Source organism: Gossypium arboreum, chromosome 9, assembly GCF_025698485.1.
Source record: "Gossypium arboreum isolate Shixiya-1 chromosome 9, ASM2569848v2, whole genome shotgun sequence".
Lineage (NCBI taxonomy): Eukaryota > Viridiplantae > Streptophyta > Magnoliopsida > Malvales > Malvaceae > Gossypium > Gossypium arboreum.
This window is the reverse complement of record NC_069078.1, coordinates 81,098,473-81,117,295: the sequence shown is the minus strand read 5'-3', so window position 1 is coordinate 81,117,295 and position 18,823 is coordinate 81,098,473. Positions and strand designations below refer to the sequence as shown.

At 32.3% G+C, this 18,823-nt stretch overlaps 2 protein-coding genes across 2 annotated transcripts; both read right to left on the bottom strand.

The window, feature by feature from the left end:
* Positions 1 to 2,052: 2,052 nt before the first annotated feature.
* On the bottom strand, positions 2,053 to 5,672 carry LOC108450086 (protein trichome birefringence-like 35). Its single transcript, XM_017747536.2, has 6 exons — positions 5,139 to 5,672; positions 4,691 to 4,973; positions 4,255 to 4,426; positions 3,441 to 3,637; positions 3,183 to 3,335; positions 2,053 to 2,560 (listed from the first exon to the last, which is right to left on the bottom strand). The coding sequence occupies exons 1-6, from the start codon at positions 5,341 to 5,343 to the stop codon at positions 2,230 to 2,232; spliced, it is 1,341 nt and encodes a 446-aa protein (XP_017603025.1). The 5' UTR covers positions 5,344 to 5,672; the 3' UTR covers positions 2,053 to 2,229.
* A 4,854-nt stretch (positions 5,673 to 10,526) lies between these two features.
* LOC108450564 (abscisic acid receptor PYL4-like) lies at positions 10,527 to 11,730 on the bottom strand. Its single transcript, XM_017748243.2, has one exon. The coding sequence runs from the start codon at positions 11,467 to 11,469 to the stop codon at positions 10,825 to 10,827; it is 645 nt and encodes a 214-aa protein (XP_017603732.1). The 5' UTR covers positions 11,470 to 11,730; the 3' UTR covers positions 10,527 to 10,824.
* Positions 11,731 to 18,823: the final 7,093 nt, after the last annotated feature.

The window sequence follows — 18,823 nt, the reverse complement described above, 5'->3', positions numbered from 1 at the left end:
CTTAACTCTTTATTTTTACTGCATAAATGGTGATGTTGGTTGATAGTGTTATTGCTTACTTATATCTCATACATAATTAAATTTCTTAGTGGTTAATATATAGTACAAGGAAGAATGTGAATTGATTGTAATTAATTTAGTTAAATTTTATGCATGCAATGTGTCTGTTAATTGGAGGCACTTAAACAATTTAAGATTGTCGACCCTAAATAAGAATATTTTTGGGGAAGATTGCAAGAGATGGCCCTCTTGTTAGAACTTCTCGATTAGCATTGATATCAAGAGAATCGGCCTAAACTAAAGGTGATCATTGCACTTTAACATGTATTGATAGAGCATTACAGTACAGCGGTAGCAATCTTGCATGTCATTTAGGCCATTGTCTTTAGAACCATACTAGCATACCATTCATCCTATTAGTCGCTGATTCATTATTCTATATCTAGTTCTTGGTACTTTGTGTTTAGTTGTTATTTAAGCTTTATTTAGCATTTAGATGTTTATGTCCTTATCAATTAATCACACTAATTTTCGCCTAATGTCGTTGGTTGGTGCTCGTAGGTTGATTACTTACAGATGCTTAAGCTTAGTAGCTTCAATTCTTATTTCTTAAGAAGTTACTGTTAATCTTATGGATTCAATCCTTGAAATACTCTCTAATTTATTTTTTTGTTATAAATTTATTACTTGAACAGTACACTTGCAATCAAAATGCTACATAGTAACCATACTTTTTTTTTTCTGAAATAGATTCAAACCGAACCATTATCATCCCGCACAGTCAGAGATGATCTTATGCCCTTTGTCAGTACTAACTGTTAAATAAAGAGGGAGCTTCACGTGAACCCTATACCACACAATGCAGTGTACTTGTTAGAACCGAAACGATGAATACTATCTCCAGTACACAAGCTAACCAAGATGCAAAATATATACGAGGTTCTTGTCGATTCTTACAGTATTTTTCCACGTAAGTACAGAAAATGAAAGGGGAAAATTCAGCACAGGAAATACAGTTACCTGGAAATGAACAATACAAATGCTAAAAGAGGAAGCCTTCCTTGGTACAAGAAATGACCCGAACGTGTATGGCTTATACCAAGTAGGAAACAATGAAGCAGCAATCTCTCATCATCTCCCACTCAAGCTCCAACTGTTCCCTGTAGCTTTCCATGTCACATATGATCAGTTCCCTGTACGAATAGTGGCCGAGACAGCTCAATACATATTTAACCAACAAAAACTGGGTAATTTTTTTCCGTAAGATTGGTAGAGCCTAGATAACAGAAGAGAAGATAATGGAGCACTAGGTAGTCGCATGAATTCTTCTTATTCTCGACGGGAGTGGGAGAGGAGACATCATGCAGTGCAAGAGCAAGAAGAAGCCATGTAACTCAGGATAGATAGCGCTAATGAGGATCAGGCTGAAGATCATCCATGGCGCTATCCCTCCTGAGCTTAACAGATTCTTCTATACTTATATCATAGCTTTTCTGAAACAAACGACACCCCCAGATGAACCAACCAAAAAAAAAAAAGGGAAAAACCCGGTTAAGTTAGCGTTGGTGTGAGGGAGTTAAAAGAAGAGCAGCTTCTATTTATAGCAGCTGAGGAGACAACTTACAGAGGATATAAAGACAAACGCCAGCTCTTCCTGGAGCCATTACAAATTTGACCACCTTAACTCTTTTACGGATTTGATATGTAAATACCAGCCTTTTTTTATTTATTTCTGTTTCTATTTTCCAGAATCTTTTTCATGCGTCTGCCAAATACGGTACCTGTGGAAATAAATAATTCTTTGCCTCCCTCATAAATAAATGGACCGTATTTTTGCCATAATTTAGTTGTACATTAATTATCATCACTATTATTTGTGATAATAAAGAAAATATATGTGATTGTAATGCAATATTATGGTGGGGGCCTCCACCTAGCCCTGTTGTACCATATTCCCTAATTGCTTCGTGCTGCAGGAAACGATATTGTTGCTATATGCTATCGTGCAGACAGACCCAGCATGTTTTTGCTTCATCTAGTATGGTCCTCAAGTTTTAGACAAACAAAAAGGAATTTAATTAATTTCACTCAACTATCCAAGTGCCAACACAGTTCTCATTCCGGCTCCAGTTCCAGAAAAGGCAGAAAAATTCACAATTAAACCTCTCTTTCTTTTTCATATTGCTATATGTAAAGCCACTAAAAGAATTCCAATTGTTCACACACTTTTTACAAAAAGTGGAATATCAATTCATTCCACACATCAGGCACACCCGGTAAGCACCAATGTATGCAATCAGAGTAGCTTGCAGGGTTAGCCAATTGCTGGTGGCTCAGTGTCTCCCAAAATTTTCTATAGATAGAAGGGTGGCCATCTTTTCGATATTCTGAGAGCTGAGTAATGTTGATGACAGATACCTTCGAACCCAAACCAGAAAGCACTTTATCCACCATGCGCATAGTAGGCAAGTCCGAACCACTTCCCCAGTAGCCCTCCAAAGTGATGGGCCTCATTTGGTTATAGCAATTTCCTTCACTTCCTGGTTCCCACTCTTGACTCCTGATTATTGGCAAGTTTTCAGTAAATATTGGCCAAAAATTCTTCAAAAAAAAAGCCCTCAACAAAAGATGAGAAGAGTAACCATTTTTTTCACATTCTAGGAGCTATGTAATCATTAGTCACAATAGGAGTAGGAGCACCATACTCTTGTAGATGCTTCCTGCCAGTATGGAAATAATAAGTTAATAACTACCCACAAGAATTACATAAGGTCTCCTTTTTTAACTCCATGGGATTGAAGAACACATATGATGCACTAAGATTGTACAATGGATTCACGGCCAACAATGATTTCCATGCATGTAAAGTCTAAATAAAATAACAAAAATGAAATCTGCAGCTCATTCAGTTTGTTAACCAGGTCCTAAAAGCTTCAACATTTCCAGATCATCAGCTAGGATCCCAAGCCCCAGAAAGTATATACAGCATGCTAATATTTTCAGATCACTCCTTTTAGTAACTCCATGGTGCATTTATTAGTCTCATCTATTCGTCATCTCTGTCTAATATACCTCTATATTATGATTTATGGCAACTAGATAAGTTGGCAAGCTTTCACCAGGTGAAATTATCCAACTGAGAGAAACATAGAACAATTGAGGTTAGGGGTATAGACTCTCACCAGAAATGTGTTGGTGACATTGTAACAAAAAAGACACGTTTCTTCTGGGGAATGACTTTCGATGCTACCCAGTCTGCCCAAGCCCCCATGGCCAACTCCATGGCTCCTAGCCCGTCGAGTTCCTCACAATTTCCATTTTCTTCAGAACTCCATCTGCAAAAGTTGCAAGTATACTAGGAATTCAATACATCTTCAAATACAAATGCATTTTTCACAAAGCTAAACTAGAATCTTTCAGACTTCAGCTATCAAACATACAAAAGCTTTACTGGGCCTTGTCTCCACCACAAATATGAGTTGAAAATTAGTATATCTGCATGCTCCCACTGTGACGAATGCTTAAGTACTGAATCCGGACGGATAATCCGTTCAGACAATCTGTGATTCACTGGATCATCAGAATTAGATTCAACCAGAAGTGGAGCCCAGAGAAATTCCACTGTGGCATTATATTCCTGCAAATGACAAAAGAGCAACACACAGCAATGATATACTATATTATTGATTTCCAACATCTATCAACTGCTTATAATGTTTCATGAAGTACTATTAGTCCTTAGGCGTGGCCTTACCAACATTAAGGCTTTGCTTGCTAGGGTGAAAAGAAAATTAGAAAGATAATTGAAAGAGTAGAAAAATAGAAGAAAATATAATTTTCCTTTCCAAAGGTGTGTTTGGTAGGAAAGATGGAAAAAATGAAAGAAAAAGTAATTTTCTTTTCATTCATTACTTGGTAGAGTTGAAAATGATAGGAAAGAAAATGAACATTTTAAAAAATGCATAATTTTGAACTAACATACATCCCCTCACATTTTCTTTCCTTTATCATTTCAATTCGTTAGGATTGATTTTTATGCATTAAGATAAAATATGGTTCTCTCTCTTATTATATTTCCACTCACTTTTCTTTCCTATCAAGCACACTTGAAATTTATTTTCTTTTCACTTTTCCACTCAACCAAATACATCCTAAGGCACAGAGAAACTTAAGAAAAAAATCAATTACCATCATAAATACATGCAGTTCTTATTCTTTCTATTTAAAAGTCTTAGAGGATGATTCCTGGCATACCTCTGCTCTGAAAATGGTAAGCTGCGCATTCGGAGTCATGGATTTCTTATCTGCCGGGATCACTGACTGTAACAAACACACCATTGATATCCATTGACCTCTGTTTAGAGAATCCCCCACAAACATTAGCCTCTTCCCTCTCAACTTCTCCCACATTTCAGTCACATTCCATCTACACGCCAGAAAATAAGAGAAAGTTAGACAGAAAGTTCCATTAGCTTAGGCCAAAACATTAACCCACAGCTTCACTACTCAAAAGAATCACATTCCATTCTTCACATGGCATTAATTGCAATGCCGGGACATCTAATTCCATATCATATCAATAAGTACTCTTGAATTAGCTACACCTGCTCGTAATAGAATCTATCTACAAAAGCTTGAAGCCTATAATAAGCAAATCTGAGATTGGGTACTAAATGAAACAGGAAATTACCTCTTCAAATTGCAGTTATGGGGCTGCCATCTCCAATATTGATATTGCAGATCAGACCTTCCATGCTTATGGCATGCCAACTGGTCCGACATGTAGGGGCAATCAGACTCTTTGTAAAGCGGATACGATTGGTTATCAAAAACCCACTTGCCAGAGAAGACATCACAGCTCTCTTGCCTTGCACTCCTCCGCCGACCCGATTCTGTACCAGGCTCAGCCCACTGGATTTTCTTCCCACTGTAGTTCCTAGTTGAGTTGCAACTACTGAATCGATCCAGAACCTCTAAAAACCTCACACAGATAAATATCCAAATCCCAGTTATTCAAAACGTACCAAAAAATGTTTCCAAGAAAGAAAAAGAACTCTTTGGGATGAAAATTCCAAGAAAAATGAACTTTGACCAAGAAGAAGTGTTAAACGAAAAAGACTAAAGATGGATAACCATACCTGAAGCTCCGTTTAGAAGATTAGGTTTCACATAAGTAAAGGAAGTTTGTGGAGTGGTGGGAGTAGAACCATGATCCGGGCTTTCATGGATTTGTTGAATGCTGAATTCATTGTAAAGAATGGAACAAGTTATGAAGGCCAAGAGAAGAACAGCAAGCAAAGGGAAATGGGATTTCTTTCTACTCCATCTAGGCGTCACGGACATGGTGAATGTGCGGAGCCAAAGAAATTTGCAGAAAGCAACAACTTCCTTCAATGACTGCTACTTATACAAAGGCATCGCAAGTAAAAAATTCGATTCGGTTGCTAAAAATAAAAAAGGTTTGGACGATGCAACCTTGAATTGGCCAGTTAATACATATGCTGGGCATGGGTACTTCAAATAATTGAAGTCCGAGCTAGGTAGTTAATGAGGAAATCCAATCCAGCCAGCTGATTGTGGCTGTTTCGTTGGTGATTGGGAGTACTCTATTTTTGCTTCTTTCACGTTTCCATTTTCACCGACAAACCCAACCCATAATTTTTGGCTCTTACCTGAAAATTTATAATTAATCTACCTAATCTTTTTTCTAATTAGTAATTAGATGTGTTAATTTTTATGAATTTATTATTTCATTAATTTTTATTTTTTTAACGACATACATCAATAGTCAACACTAGTCATATGCTACATTCCAAATGTATAAAAATAAACTTATTTAAGTAATACTTTTTTTTGTAATAAAATGTATATAAATTTTATTAATTAGATTTTGATTGTTTTGGTAAATTTAATTTCTTAAGATTTTGTGCATCAATTTTCTAATTATCTCCTCAACTAATTCAATAAAAAAACTTAAATAATAATATATAAAATTCTAATATACAGTTAGATTTATGGGTTTGCCAACATTGTTGGACTAATAAAATATTTGTACCAAACGGTAGTTAAGTACGAGTATCTCTTTATTTACAATTCGACATTCTAATAAATATTATATAAGTCCAATAATCAAATTTCAAAGTCATAAAAATGCCTATACCCTTATGATTACATAATGTAAGCGATTGATTTGGAATTTCTTACAAAGGAAAAATATCAAATTCAACATTGGTTTAAATTTTAGTTCGATTGGTATGAGTATTGTCCTTAATGGAGGAGGATATGAGTTTAAATGCGTTAAAATATATTTCCCTCCTATTTATAGATTAGAAAGAGATTATGAGTAATTTTATCTTTTTATATAAAATCAATAAAACTTATTTAAAACACTGTAATTTTTATAAATTAACATTTCAATTAAAACTTTATTTAATTTTTAAATAAACTTTTAATATATAATAATTGGTGCACCATAATCTATTATGTATAATATATACGATATATAGTATAGTGTAGATAGATAAGCATGAAGGTGGGACTATAGGGCTGAAGGCCGAATCCAGCCCGTTGGTACCCAAGGAAAACAAGCCTCTCTAGTCTCTAGCAATGCTAGATGTGGCGTTGAACCTTTTTAACCTAAAATAAGTCCACAATTCCATAAAACCCAAAACATTGCCTCATCATCCCTTTCAGGCTTAAATCCTTCTTGGAAACAAATTTCTTGCTTTACCTTTTTCTCTTTTAAATAGCTCCCACTTATCTAATTAATCTAAGTACATTTTGAGCTTTTGTGCAAGTCTTGAAACAAAAGTTAAATTTATGTGATTCAAAATCAGAAATTAATTACGATAAAATTGAAAAGTTATTCCCCACAACTTATTATCTTTATTTTAGGGTAAATTATCCAGTTCATCATTCAACTTTTAGGGTGTTTTTATTTTTTTCAAACCGTTAAATCTCTAACGGCAATTAACTTATACACGTTATATCATATTCACACTTTCATTTTGGTAACCTAATTTTTAAGTCGTTTTTATTTTAGTCATCAAAAAGATATGCTTTTTTAAAGCATTGATTGAGTTTAACAAAATAAGAACTAAAGTGAAAAGCAGTAGAAACTAAAATAATAAATTAAAAATTGTTAAATTGTATTTGTCTATCACATTGCTAAATTTTTTTCAATATTGAAATTTTAATTCTCAAAAATGAAAATCAATTCAATAAATTGTTGAAAATTTTTATCCCTTAAAATTTTAAATTTCAAAATATAATGTTAACTGATTTGTTAAATTTAATTTTACGTTTTCATATTATTCTCGTATTTAATCTTTGTTAAATTAAATTTAAATTTCTTTTGATTATATAATCTCGAATATTTCATACTAAGCTAAAACAAAGAAAAACTAGCACAATTAATTAAATTAATTGTTTATTCTTCCTTTGGGTAAAGAAGGGATGAAAATTTTTAGGGTTTTGTTTGGCATGGAAGATAAAATTAATTGAAATGATTTTTCTTTTCTTTTAGCTTAGTATGAAAGACTCGATGTCATATAATCAAAAGAAATTTGGGTTTTATGTACAATTAGTAAAGATGATTTATGATTTTAATTTGGAAACATAAAATAAAATTTTAAGATTTGAAAGGAGACTAAATTAATTAATTTCAATATTATGATAACAAATCAATTGCACTATTAAGGGATAAAAAAAATCCAATAACTTATTTAATTGATTTTGATGTTTAAGAATTTAAATTTTCAATATTGAAAAAAAATCAGAACTTTTGACAAGGGGTAAATAAGTACAATTTGACAATTTTAAAGTATTATTTTAGTTTCTATCGTTTTTTACTTTGCCCTAATATTTTTACCCAATCAATATCTAAAAGAAAATGATATATTTTAGGTGACCAAAATGAAAGTAACTTAAAAATTAGATAACTAAAATAAAAGTGTGAACATGATGTGACGTGTACAAATTTACTATTGTTAGAGATTTAACGGTTAGATGAATAAAATAAAAGTGTCTTAAAAAGTTGAGTGATTATACCTAAAGATTAATTTTTGGTGATAAAAATAAAAGTGCAAACTAAATCAGTCACTAATTTTTTGCCTAACAACTGTAAGATAAAACAAAGTTAGGTTGGGTGAGTATGAGAGAGGAAAATAAAAGAGAAAAAGAAGATAGGCAGAAAAGAAAAACTTGAGTAAAAAAAGAAAATGAATTTTATATCTTTTAAAAATTGAATCTAATTGAGACAATAATTATAAACTGAGGGTTAAAATTTTTATAATAACTATGAAATTGAAACAAAATGTAAAGCTGAATTTATTTTTATTTCAATTTTGAACTATCACATCATTTCTTATACTAAAAGAACGACTTTTAACAAAATTAAATAAAATATGATTAATTGAATCATCATTTATAACTTTATATAGTTAAGTAATTTATATAGTAATCTAAAAATAATATTAATATAATTTACTATGTAAAATATAGATTTTGTAACATCCCGATACATACTCCGATAGCCAGCCTAAGTTATAAAGTGTCACATTTATTATCAAAACAATTACAATAAAAATTCGTGACTGCCCCTCCCACAATATTATTTTTAAAATTCGAATGTGTCATTTCTCCTTATAATCTACCTTAAATTTCAAAACTTTTAAGAGTTCAAATTTGGGGAAGGTTGAAGATAGCAAAAGCAGTAATGCATGTACATATAGCGTTAGATGCAATATTTTTGTAAGTAGTTAGTTGAAGGTGAGATATATGCACGTCTGATTATTAATAAATAGCATAAATATGTATTACATATAATGATAAGATATACTACATTTTCAAAAATAATATAGGTTTAAATTTTAGAAACGATATTATTAGAAGAAACAACGGTAAAATGAACATTATCAGTAAAACGAATATAAAGAATACAATGAAAAAGATAATTGATAAATAGCAGAAGAATGGGCATGGATGGCAGTAGGAGATATTGAATGAAGGAATGTAGAGAAATAGAAACTCTCAGATCAGCTCAGGACAGCTCATGTCAATGTGTGATGGCCATGGGTGATGAAGAAGCAAGAAAGAGGATGGATGGGTAGCGTGAACGCTTTCAAAAGTAGACAATTGTGCACGCTACCTTACACGGGATTTTATTAAAAAAGTATTCCCTCAAATTTCCCACTTGCACCTCAACTTGCAAAGACCTCCGTCCCATTCATATCAACTTGCACTTCTTTTAACAGATAGATTGAGATAAAGACACACAAAACAATTTGCAACTTGCTTCTTTCTTTTCTTTTTTAACAGTTTGAATTATCAAAGTCAAGTTGTAGCAGAAAAGAGAGCAGCTGTTGGATTCCCTTCACGTTATTTCTTATTACTATTTTAATGCAACATGCTTCCCCCACCCATGCAATACTCCAACCGGCAGTTTCTAGGTTACTCGCAACCCAACCCCTCTTTGCCTTTTTCCTCCCAACCCCGCACCCCACGTTTTGTCATTTTCAGATTTATTTTCTTTACAATATACTAGTAGTTTCTATGTTTAACCCTACGCAAATATACTTGGTTGGATTATCATCCCTTTTCAGCTCCAGCCTGGAAAGTAAGAATATTAATGATCGTTTAAATTGACTGCCTTATTGCCCTGTGCTATGTTTGGTATTTTAACTCTGACAAAAAGGGAAATGAAAAACTAATCATAAATTCATTTATTTATGGGATGAGATATAAGAGTGAAGGAAACCCCCCACAATGTAGTAGTAATTTAGACCAGACCTACACCTATTGCAGTGGTCCGGTATTCGGTTGCACCGTTAAATTGAAATGACGTGCTGACTAAACCAACTGCCTACTCGTTCCATGATTCTCTATTCACTGTGCAGCAGAACAAAGACAGAGAAATGCCCTCTCCCCCTTTTACTTTACCTCCTTTGCAATTAGCAAAAGATCCCAACTTCTTCCCTGCTCTTATTCCGTCCAAAAAAAGCTTCTCCAATTTCAGAATCTCTAAGCACAGCACATAATGTGCATGTCACCATCTTCCCGAATTTCCTTTTAAGCTAACACCACATGTTCCGAGACTAGCCCTGAATTTCCAGTTCACCCCCCACAACCATTTGATTACATCTTTTTTTTTTTTAATTTTATTGTGAGGAAACCGGATGATGAACAAATTCATGACCGACTCATTCACATGGAAACTTGATATTGGAACACTCAACTATCTGCTTTATTCAAACCTACGCTGCCATTTTTTTATTGGTCTCGTTTCTTGATGTCTAATTTGTCACCCTAACCATCTTTCCAGCTTTGGAGTTAAACCCTTTTTTTTAAATATTAAATAACACCACTCTCACATATGCTCCATCCATTACATTCAAATATTAAAATCTACATCTTTTCTTTTTTATTTTCATTCTGTCCAATTTTATAAAGTTATATACAAACTGGGGAAAACAGTCGGCAGCAATGTCGACAGAAACTAGTGGAGCCTAAAAAGATATATGCATATATTTTAACAATCAAGTGTCCGTATTTATTATTAGTATAATAGTATTTCACAGATTAAACAAGTAAAGAAAAAGAGATAAACAAAATAAACAAAAGAAGCTGATACACATACACAGGTGAAATGATAAACATGAACTTGGCAGTGATGAGATGTTCCATCGGCAACCCAAACATCGGATACTCACAAAATCGACGGCGTATCACCAGAGAGAGAGAGAGAGAGAGAGAGAGAGAGAAATTAATCTATTTTGATGGAGGGTTCTGAATCTACTCACGAAAATGACTTGGTTTCGTTGTTTGCTATTTGCGCCTGGAGAGATTCTCTGCGATCTGAGCCAGTGACTGGAGGTTGCACCGAACAATAGTGTCGACGAACACACAGGTGTCATCTTTGGTGTTACCCGGCGGCACGTCCACCACGTAGGATTCCACCACCACCGTTCCGTTCCCAGAAGTGGAAGGGTGGAGGGTCGTCACCGACCTGTAGTTAGCTAGTCTATGGTCTCCGCCAACGACGCTGAAGCTGAGAACATGACGCTCGTCGTCAAGGATCTCGAGGCGCTCTGTGCTCCTAGCAGCGGGGAGGCCCGAGATGACGCTGACTTCACGAAGGGTACCAACTTCACCATCCCCAACGATGACGTGACAGCTCTTGACGAAGTGCTTGTAAGCCTGGGGATTATCGAAGCGGCGGACAACGGACCAGACGGTGGAGACGGGGGCGGCGATCTGTTGGACAACGGCAGAGCAGCACTGGTTGGGACCAACTGGGTGGGTGTGGTGGCGAGCAACGGTGTCAGGGACGGGCATATTGCATGTTAAAGGGTAGCGCTTTTGGCAAAGCATGAAGGAATTATCAGGTGTAGAGGTGGTGGAGTTATGTGCTGGGGTGTCACTGTTAATTCTGTGGAGCAAGAGGGATGATTTTGGAGGATTGGCATGCATTTTTATTTGCAGTTTTGTTGGTGAAAGCTGGGGTATTATAATATAAGCAGATAAGGAGCAAAGAGAGTATATATAGTTGGATAGGTGGAGAAATGGAGAAGGTGTTGGGTTAGTCGCTTTCCAACTGGGGAAGAGGTTGATGTTGCAGTGGATGATGTTAATGAGCGAGGCTGGTGGGTGAGTGGGTCTGCTTCTATTTTTCTTTTTCTATTCTATACTAGTGTAATATAAGGAAGCAAATGAAAACTTCATGTGGAGAGCTGCTGATAATTTAATAAACTATGCCTACTTGTTTCTTCTCAACTTACCAACTTCTCCTTATCAATGCTTTCAGTTTACCAAACTACCCCAATATTTCCTTCTCGGCTTCTCTCTTTAAGGACAACTATGCCGAAAGTTGAGATATTAAATTAACCCATATTAACCCATGGTTCTCAGTGTATAAACGAATTCATATTACGTAGATTTGCTCATACTACATATATGTGCATATGTGAACCCATATAAAATGTAGATCAAAACACAACAGACTAATAGTTAAGTGAATTAATTATAGTTAGTACCATAATAAGTTGTAAAAGAACCGAAGAGATCTCATAATTTATATAACACTTTAGCTGTTCGTTATCAACAGCCATTGAACTGTATTTTACTCTATGCATGCTGAGGTTGTCATTTACCGTGATATTTTTTTAATAATTATTTACTATTTTTAATAAAAAATTAATTTCACTTGACGATAAGAAATTGTGTGATAGAATTGATGCATTAAATATTAACCCTAAATATATATCACCCAAGAAATTTTTTTTCTTCCTCTCCTACTGCATTATTGTCGTTGTCATTTTAGAACGGTAATTGCGGTTGGCTTTCAATTACTATTATGTACCAATTTATTAGTCAAATAAAAGAGATGAAAACAAATCCATTTCCCAAACTTTAGAGACAAAGATGTCCAAGATAGGCTAAAAAAGAGGAACCTGTCTCAAGCTTCCATGGCCATAACATGTCATGATGCAATTTGATAAGTGGTCCTAAGGCATTCATGCACCTATATATATCGTCTACCAGAAAGAGTTGTATACTAGAGAAAGAGAAGGATAGAATTGTAATTATCGAAAGAGATGGTCCATTTGAAATGGATAATACTTTGTAGGAAATGTATTGGAGCAGTTTTAACCCATCTACTGAGAAGTGAGGTATAAGAAAACTGGCCGGGAGATAGAAACATCATAGAATATAGATATCGGCAGAAGGCTATGAATGTCAATTCAAAGAGTGCCAAATTTCGTAAATGTGTAGGAAAGAGAGGGTCAAAAGCTAAAGTGATTTGAAAAAATAGTACAGAGTGGTCAAATAGACGATCAACTTGCAGGAGAGTCGTAAGCCGAAGGATAAGATAAGCATTGAATTAAACTGCCACTACAGATAAAATAAATATAATAACAATTGAAACAGGAGATGAATGGAAAATTCTTCTCCTTTTCTTAGCCCTCGCCCTATAATTTACGCAAAAAAATAATTCAATACCTTTTTTTAAAATTTATATTTGCATAAAAATAAAATAAAGCAAGTAGCTAGTAGCAGCTACGTTAACTGGTTCAAAATCCAATCCACGGTAATGCCTAATGGTTAATAGCTGATGGATCAACCATTAGCTTGCACTTTTGGTGTCTTGCTGCTTTAACGTCATTCTTTGCTTCTGTCTTGTCTTTTAACCACCACTCATAAATATTAGGGTTTTGTTTTGCTGCCCATTGCATTGCACCTTAAAAAACAATTAAGTAACAGAGTTGTGGCTTAGAAAATTAGAAAGTAGTAGTAGTAGCATAAAAGAAAGAGGGAACAAGTTGGAAGGAGGCTTTAGCACATGATCCTTGGGGTAGTGCAGGTATGAGTCACGTGGGAGTCTTGGGTCAAATTGCTTTGGTTGGGTATGATTGGTTGATTTGGACCTTTTGATTCACCCATTTGGATACTCTTCAATATCCCTGCCTATATATGATTTGACCGCCATGAGCTCCCCATGTTGCAAGTGTCTCTTTTTTCCTTTTTCATTTAGTATGGATTCTTCTATATCTTCATGAGATGACCAAAGTCATGATATCAACTCCCGAACGATTTCCTGATGACTATTATGAGGCCTCTCCACCACATCACACCACCCATCAAACTTTCCTTTTAATCTGTAGCAGTCAAGCTTTGATTTGAGTCTTCCATTGCAGATCACAAAATTATCTGTTTTCTATGGGATTTGCATGGTTATATATATGTATGGTCAAAAACGAAAAAGGAAAAGTAGACATCGGTCGAAGATAGTGAATCAGTAATACATGCCGGATATTTAGTCGTAGACGAGGAAAGCGACATGACGAAGCAAATATTAGGAAAACCAATTTCTCAAAAATCAAAATCAAAATCAAATATAAATTGTTAACAATTTATCCATTCTGTAAATTTAGGAAGGGTTAATTACATTTTTGTTATTCATTTGTATCTAATTGGTATTTATTTATTTTTACTTAGTTGATATTTAAATTTGTATTACATTAATTAGGTTGATATCTTTATACTGTCACTATTAATTTGTGTTGACGTAACAATAATAATTAATCCGAGATGACATTTGAGAGTCTCTTAATATACTATGTGACAAGTATAAATAAAATTATTTTTAAATATATATAAATTAATAATATATATATAATTTTTATATCAAGAATGAATCTAAAGAAATGATTGTTCAAATCCAGAGTGTTTCTAATAATTTTATATTTTTTACTTTTTATAAAATATTAATTTTTCGATTATTATTATTTTAAAAATAATATATATACAATTAAAATATATGGTTAATATGTAGTTTATCCCTAAATTTGTCTAAAAATACCTAGTTAGTGTTTGAGTTTTTTTTGTACGTAGTTAGTACCTGAACTTGTAATTCGTCACCTAGGTTGGTACATCCACATTAACGTCGTTAGTTTGTGTTGATGTAGCATTGATGGTTAATTCTATAATGGCACGTGATAACCTCTTTGTGTGACATGTGACAGTCAAAAATTAAAAATCTTTTAAAAAACATTATTTTTTGGACAAGCAACTAGGTACTTTTTGTACAAATTTAGGTACCAACTAAGTATTTTTACACAAGTTTAAGGGCAAATTACATGTTAACCATTAAAAAATTAAACTTTTTTACAAATTGAGACAATATATATGATAAAATACAAATTCAAGTACTAACTAAGTACAAAGAAAGGTTCATGTACCAACTAGGAACTTTTGAATAAATTTAGAGTTAAACTACATATTAAGCCTAAAATATATTAAAAGCCTATAATATTTCGAAAATATATATTAAATTTATAATATATAATTTATAAATTTATAAAAATTACAAAATGTATAAGCGTATAAAGAACTAAAAACATGTCTACAATGAATGTAAATAAATAGTTGTTCAAATGCATTTAAATATGAATAGCTATATGTTTTGGTTCACTCTTGATGTAATTTTATATTTTTCTATTCATTTTATATTTTAAATTTTTATTTATTTTAATTTAAAAATAATATAAATAACTTGACATTTTATTAAAAAATAAAAATATATAAACTTACTAAAAGATATCTCTAAAATGAATCACTAGAAATTGGAATCCATATTTATATGTATTTGAGCAACCATTTGGTCGAGCTCGTTCTTGATGTGAAAAAATTTATACCTTTTTATTAATTTATATATTTTAAAGATTTTTAATTTTTATTTATGTTTGCCACATGACATATTTAGTTGTTGTCACATGACATCATCAATTTGGTTATCAATACCACATTAGCACAATTACTGGTGTTAGTAAAGAAGTATTAACTTAGTAGATGGAATACAAGTTCAAATATTAACTAAGTTAAAAAAAAAAAAAGGTACCAATAAAATACAATGAATAATTTTAGGGCAAAATATATATTAATCCATTTAGAAACCCTAAAACCTAAGTGTGTGTATAGTCCAATTTTAATTAAAATAACTGACCGTATCGAATTATTTTGATTAATCGACCAGCCACTGAATCTAATTCGTCGGATATCGGATAAATTTTTTTAAAATTTAATTAGTAATTAATTTAATTTAAAATCAGATAATTAACTAAATTAATTAAGTAATCAAATTATTAATAATAAAATATTATAAACCCAATATATTAGATTAATTCAATTAATTACTTAAATTAATTAAAATTATTTTGATCTTAAAATAATTTCAATTCTATTAACTGTTAAAAATTTTATAATTTCAATCAATAATAAATCGAGCAGTATTTGATATAAGACCTAGTCTACAATTATATAACACAAGTCTGGAAGATTGATGGTTAATTTGATATAACACTGTATTTTAATAAGTGATGTGATAGTAGTCAAAAAGGGAAACTCAAATTCTAGCGCTCTCTCTATAATTTGTTTATTGACCCAATACATTGCAGCTATCTATCTAGCTAGCTAGCTAAGAACACAAAATAAATCATATAAAAACCTCATTCATTTAAAATGTATTGAAAATTAATGCATCAGAAGTAAGGAAGCGGTGGCGAGGCGGTGATTTCAAATTCCTGGCGTTAAACCAGCTGCGTATCTCAATCATAGAACAAACAGGTATGAGCTCAGCGCATGGTTCCAAAAAATCATCAAAAATATTAATTTATATTAATTTTTAAATTTCTCACAAGAATAGTAGAATTTTTCTAGTTTAGGGTTTAGCTTTAGATCCTTTATTTCGGTCTTTTCTGGATCTTATTTTATGGTTTCCCCTCTTTCACTTTTCTTTTACCTACTCTACTGCTTCGGTGGATGAGAATCTGGAGTGTTAACATCACCTTTCCGGGAAAATAAATTGGATGTTATTTTTGGGTTTGTAGGACAAATGTAAATATCAAAAGCTTCTGCGGATTAAGTTAAAGAAAGTGAGGGCTGCTTAAGGAGATGAGTCATAAAAATAAATAAATAATTTTAATTTACTTAATTAAAATTAAAAATTTTATGTATGGATATCATGTCTTTAGAGTATAGAAATATGAAAATTTTAATTCGAAATTAGTTAATAATAAGATATAGAATATGATATTAATAAAAGAATATTAATATACGCAAATAGAGGTAACAAAATGTTTATATCAAATTAAAAGTAAATTTAATATTTTAATTATGAAAGAGTATTTTCATAATTTCTTTAATTAAAACAGTGTTAAGGTAATTTGTGACATAAACTTAATTAGAGAATTATATAATAGTTTAGAATCTCTCGATTAAAAGAAATAGTATAAATTGTGAAAAAAATGCTACGAATTTAAAGTTATTCAAAACTATGACACTCAACAATGAACAACCACGCAAGCTACAGGTAACACTGGAAGGGCAACAACGAAAGTTCGTCTTCGAGAGGATGATCCGCCAGATTATGGGGATTCCCCTGTGGATGCTGGACGGATGGAGTCGATATCGTTCAAAGACAAATTCATGCGAGATTGGGGGTCGTCGAGTGCTACTAATAGTAAGGCTGTTGAAGATGATGATAATTAGATTAAGGATGAAGATGTGATCACTGATGAGATAGAGGAATCTTGCAGTTATAGAAGATAACTTTGATTCAACTCAAATTCTCATGACAGCGAAAGTGTGGGCTAACTACACTTTAAACGGCGACAGCAGTAGTGATCAGAACCATGTTAGGATCACTTGAGTTAATCAATGGCTCCCACCTGAAACGGGAATGTTGACGGCGCTGTTAATAGAACGAACTCGTGAGGTTTAACTGGGGGTGATTTCGGGGACAAGATGGCTGCTTAACTTGGCCATAACATTGGATACTGCTCGGTTCTCCAATCGGAATTGTGGGCTATTTTTGAAGGAACCCACTTAGCATAGAAATATGGCTTTCATAAATTAGTGATTGAATGTGATAACATCCAGGTTGTTAAGATGCTTGCTAATGATTCTAGAGAAGCTAATACTTCTGCGGTTCTGCCCTTGCTCGAAGAGTGTTGAAATTTTTGGAGGAATGGAGGATGTTAAAATTCAACATGCTAAAGTATTTAATCGAATCGAGTAAAAAAATTTCGAGTCAAGTTGAGTCGAGTTAACGAATTCTATTATTTATACTCAATGTTGTGTTTATATGAACCGATTATTTAACTAGTAAACGAAATACAAAATTATTTAATTATATAGATAATATAATGGTTTTAATTTTTAACTTAATGAGTAAACATTTATCAAAACAACATTGTTTTGTCTTTTAACTTAATGGTTTTGACTTTTAACTTTAAAAAAGATAAACGTTTATCAAAATGGCGTAGTTTTGTCTTTTTTATTTGAATTTTCGGATAAATCGAATTGTATAATTTATATTCAAGTTAAACCGAAAAATTTAATTTTTTTATTCGAGTTTATCCAAATAACTTGATTAACTCATATAACTCGAAATATTTGATTCAAAATTTAAAAAATATATCGAATTTTTTTAATTAAATCAGATTTTGCTCACCCTAATACTAATAGAGAACTTAACTTAGTAATTGCAAGACAAGACAAGCCACCCCAGGGCTAGCAGAATTCGAGGACCCTTCTTGGTTTGTTCAAGCCTTTATTCAACATTGTAGGTGTTTATTTCACATAGTTTTTTTTTTAGAGAAAAGTATAGTTATATAATTGATGTACATAATAAAATTAATATATATAAAAAATCAAAGTATAACTTTGATTGAATGTTAAATTTAAGATTTTATTAATGTGATTGGTGTGTTTAAATTCTTCTATATGTATTTTTAAAAAAAATAAAAATACTATATCATCGAATAATATAACTAATTTTAATTACAGAAAGACATTTTTGTAATTTTCATTATTGAGTTGGTGTTTAGTTGACTTGTGACACTATCTCAATCGAGGATTTAAATAATAATAAGTACATTAAAATAAAAAAAGCATATAAATAACAATAAAATGAAATTTTGATTGAATAGCAAATTTAAAATTTTACTAATCCAGTTGGCGTGATTCATACACATATTTTTATTTGTTTTTATTAAAGTAAAAGATTAAAGCATCCTTAAATAATATAATTTATTTTAATTACAAGAAAGGTATTTCTTTAGTTTCTCTAATCAAATTGATGATTGGCTGACTCGTAACATCGACTCAATTAAAGACTTAAATGTATAAGTAAATCAATACGATTGGTTAATCGATTTGTTCGGTTAATTGATTGTTTGTACTTTATTTGATGGATTATTATTTTAGATATCTAAACCAATTAATTTATTAGTTATTAAATAATCCTACACCCATATATATCAAT

What these genes read in the sequence shown, in the direction of transcription:
- LOC108450086 (XM_017747536.2), bottom strand. Translation starts at nt 5,343, where the DNA reads ATGTCCGTGACGCCTAGATGGAGTAGAAAGAAATCCCATTTCCCTTTG. An exon ending in TCTTCTAAACGGAGCTTCAG is followed by an intron (nt 4,974 to 5,138) that starts GTATGGTTATCC and finishes TGAGGTTTTTAG; the next exon opens with AGGTTCTGGATCGATTCAGT. An exon ending in TTACCATTTTCAGAGCAGAG is followed by an intron (nt 3,638 to 4,254) that starts GTATGCCAGGAA and finishes TGTCATTTGCAG; the next exon opens with GAATATAATGCCACAGTGGA.
- LOC108450564 (XM_017748243.2), bottom strand. Translation starts at nt 11,469, where the DNA reads ATGCATGCCAATCCTCCAAAATCATCCCTCTTGCTCCACAGAATTAAC.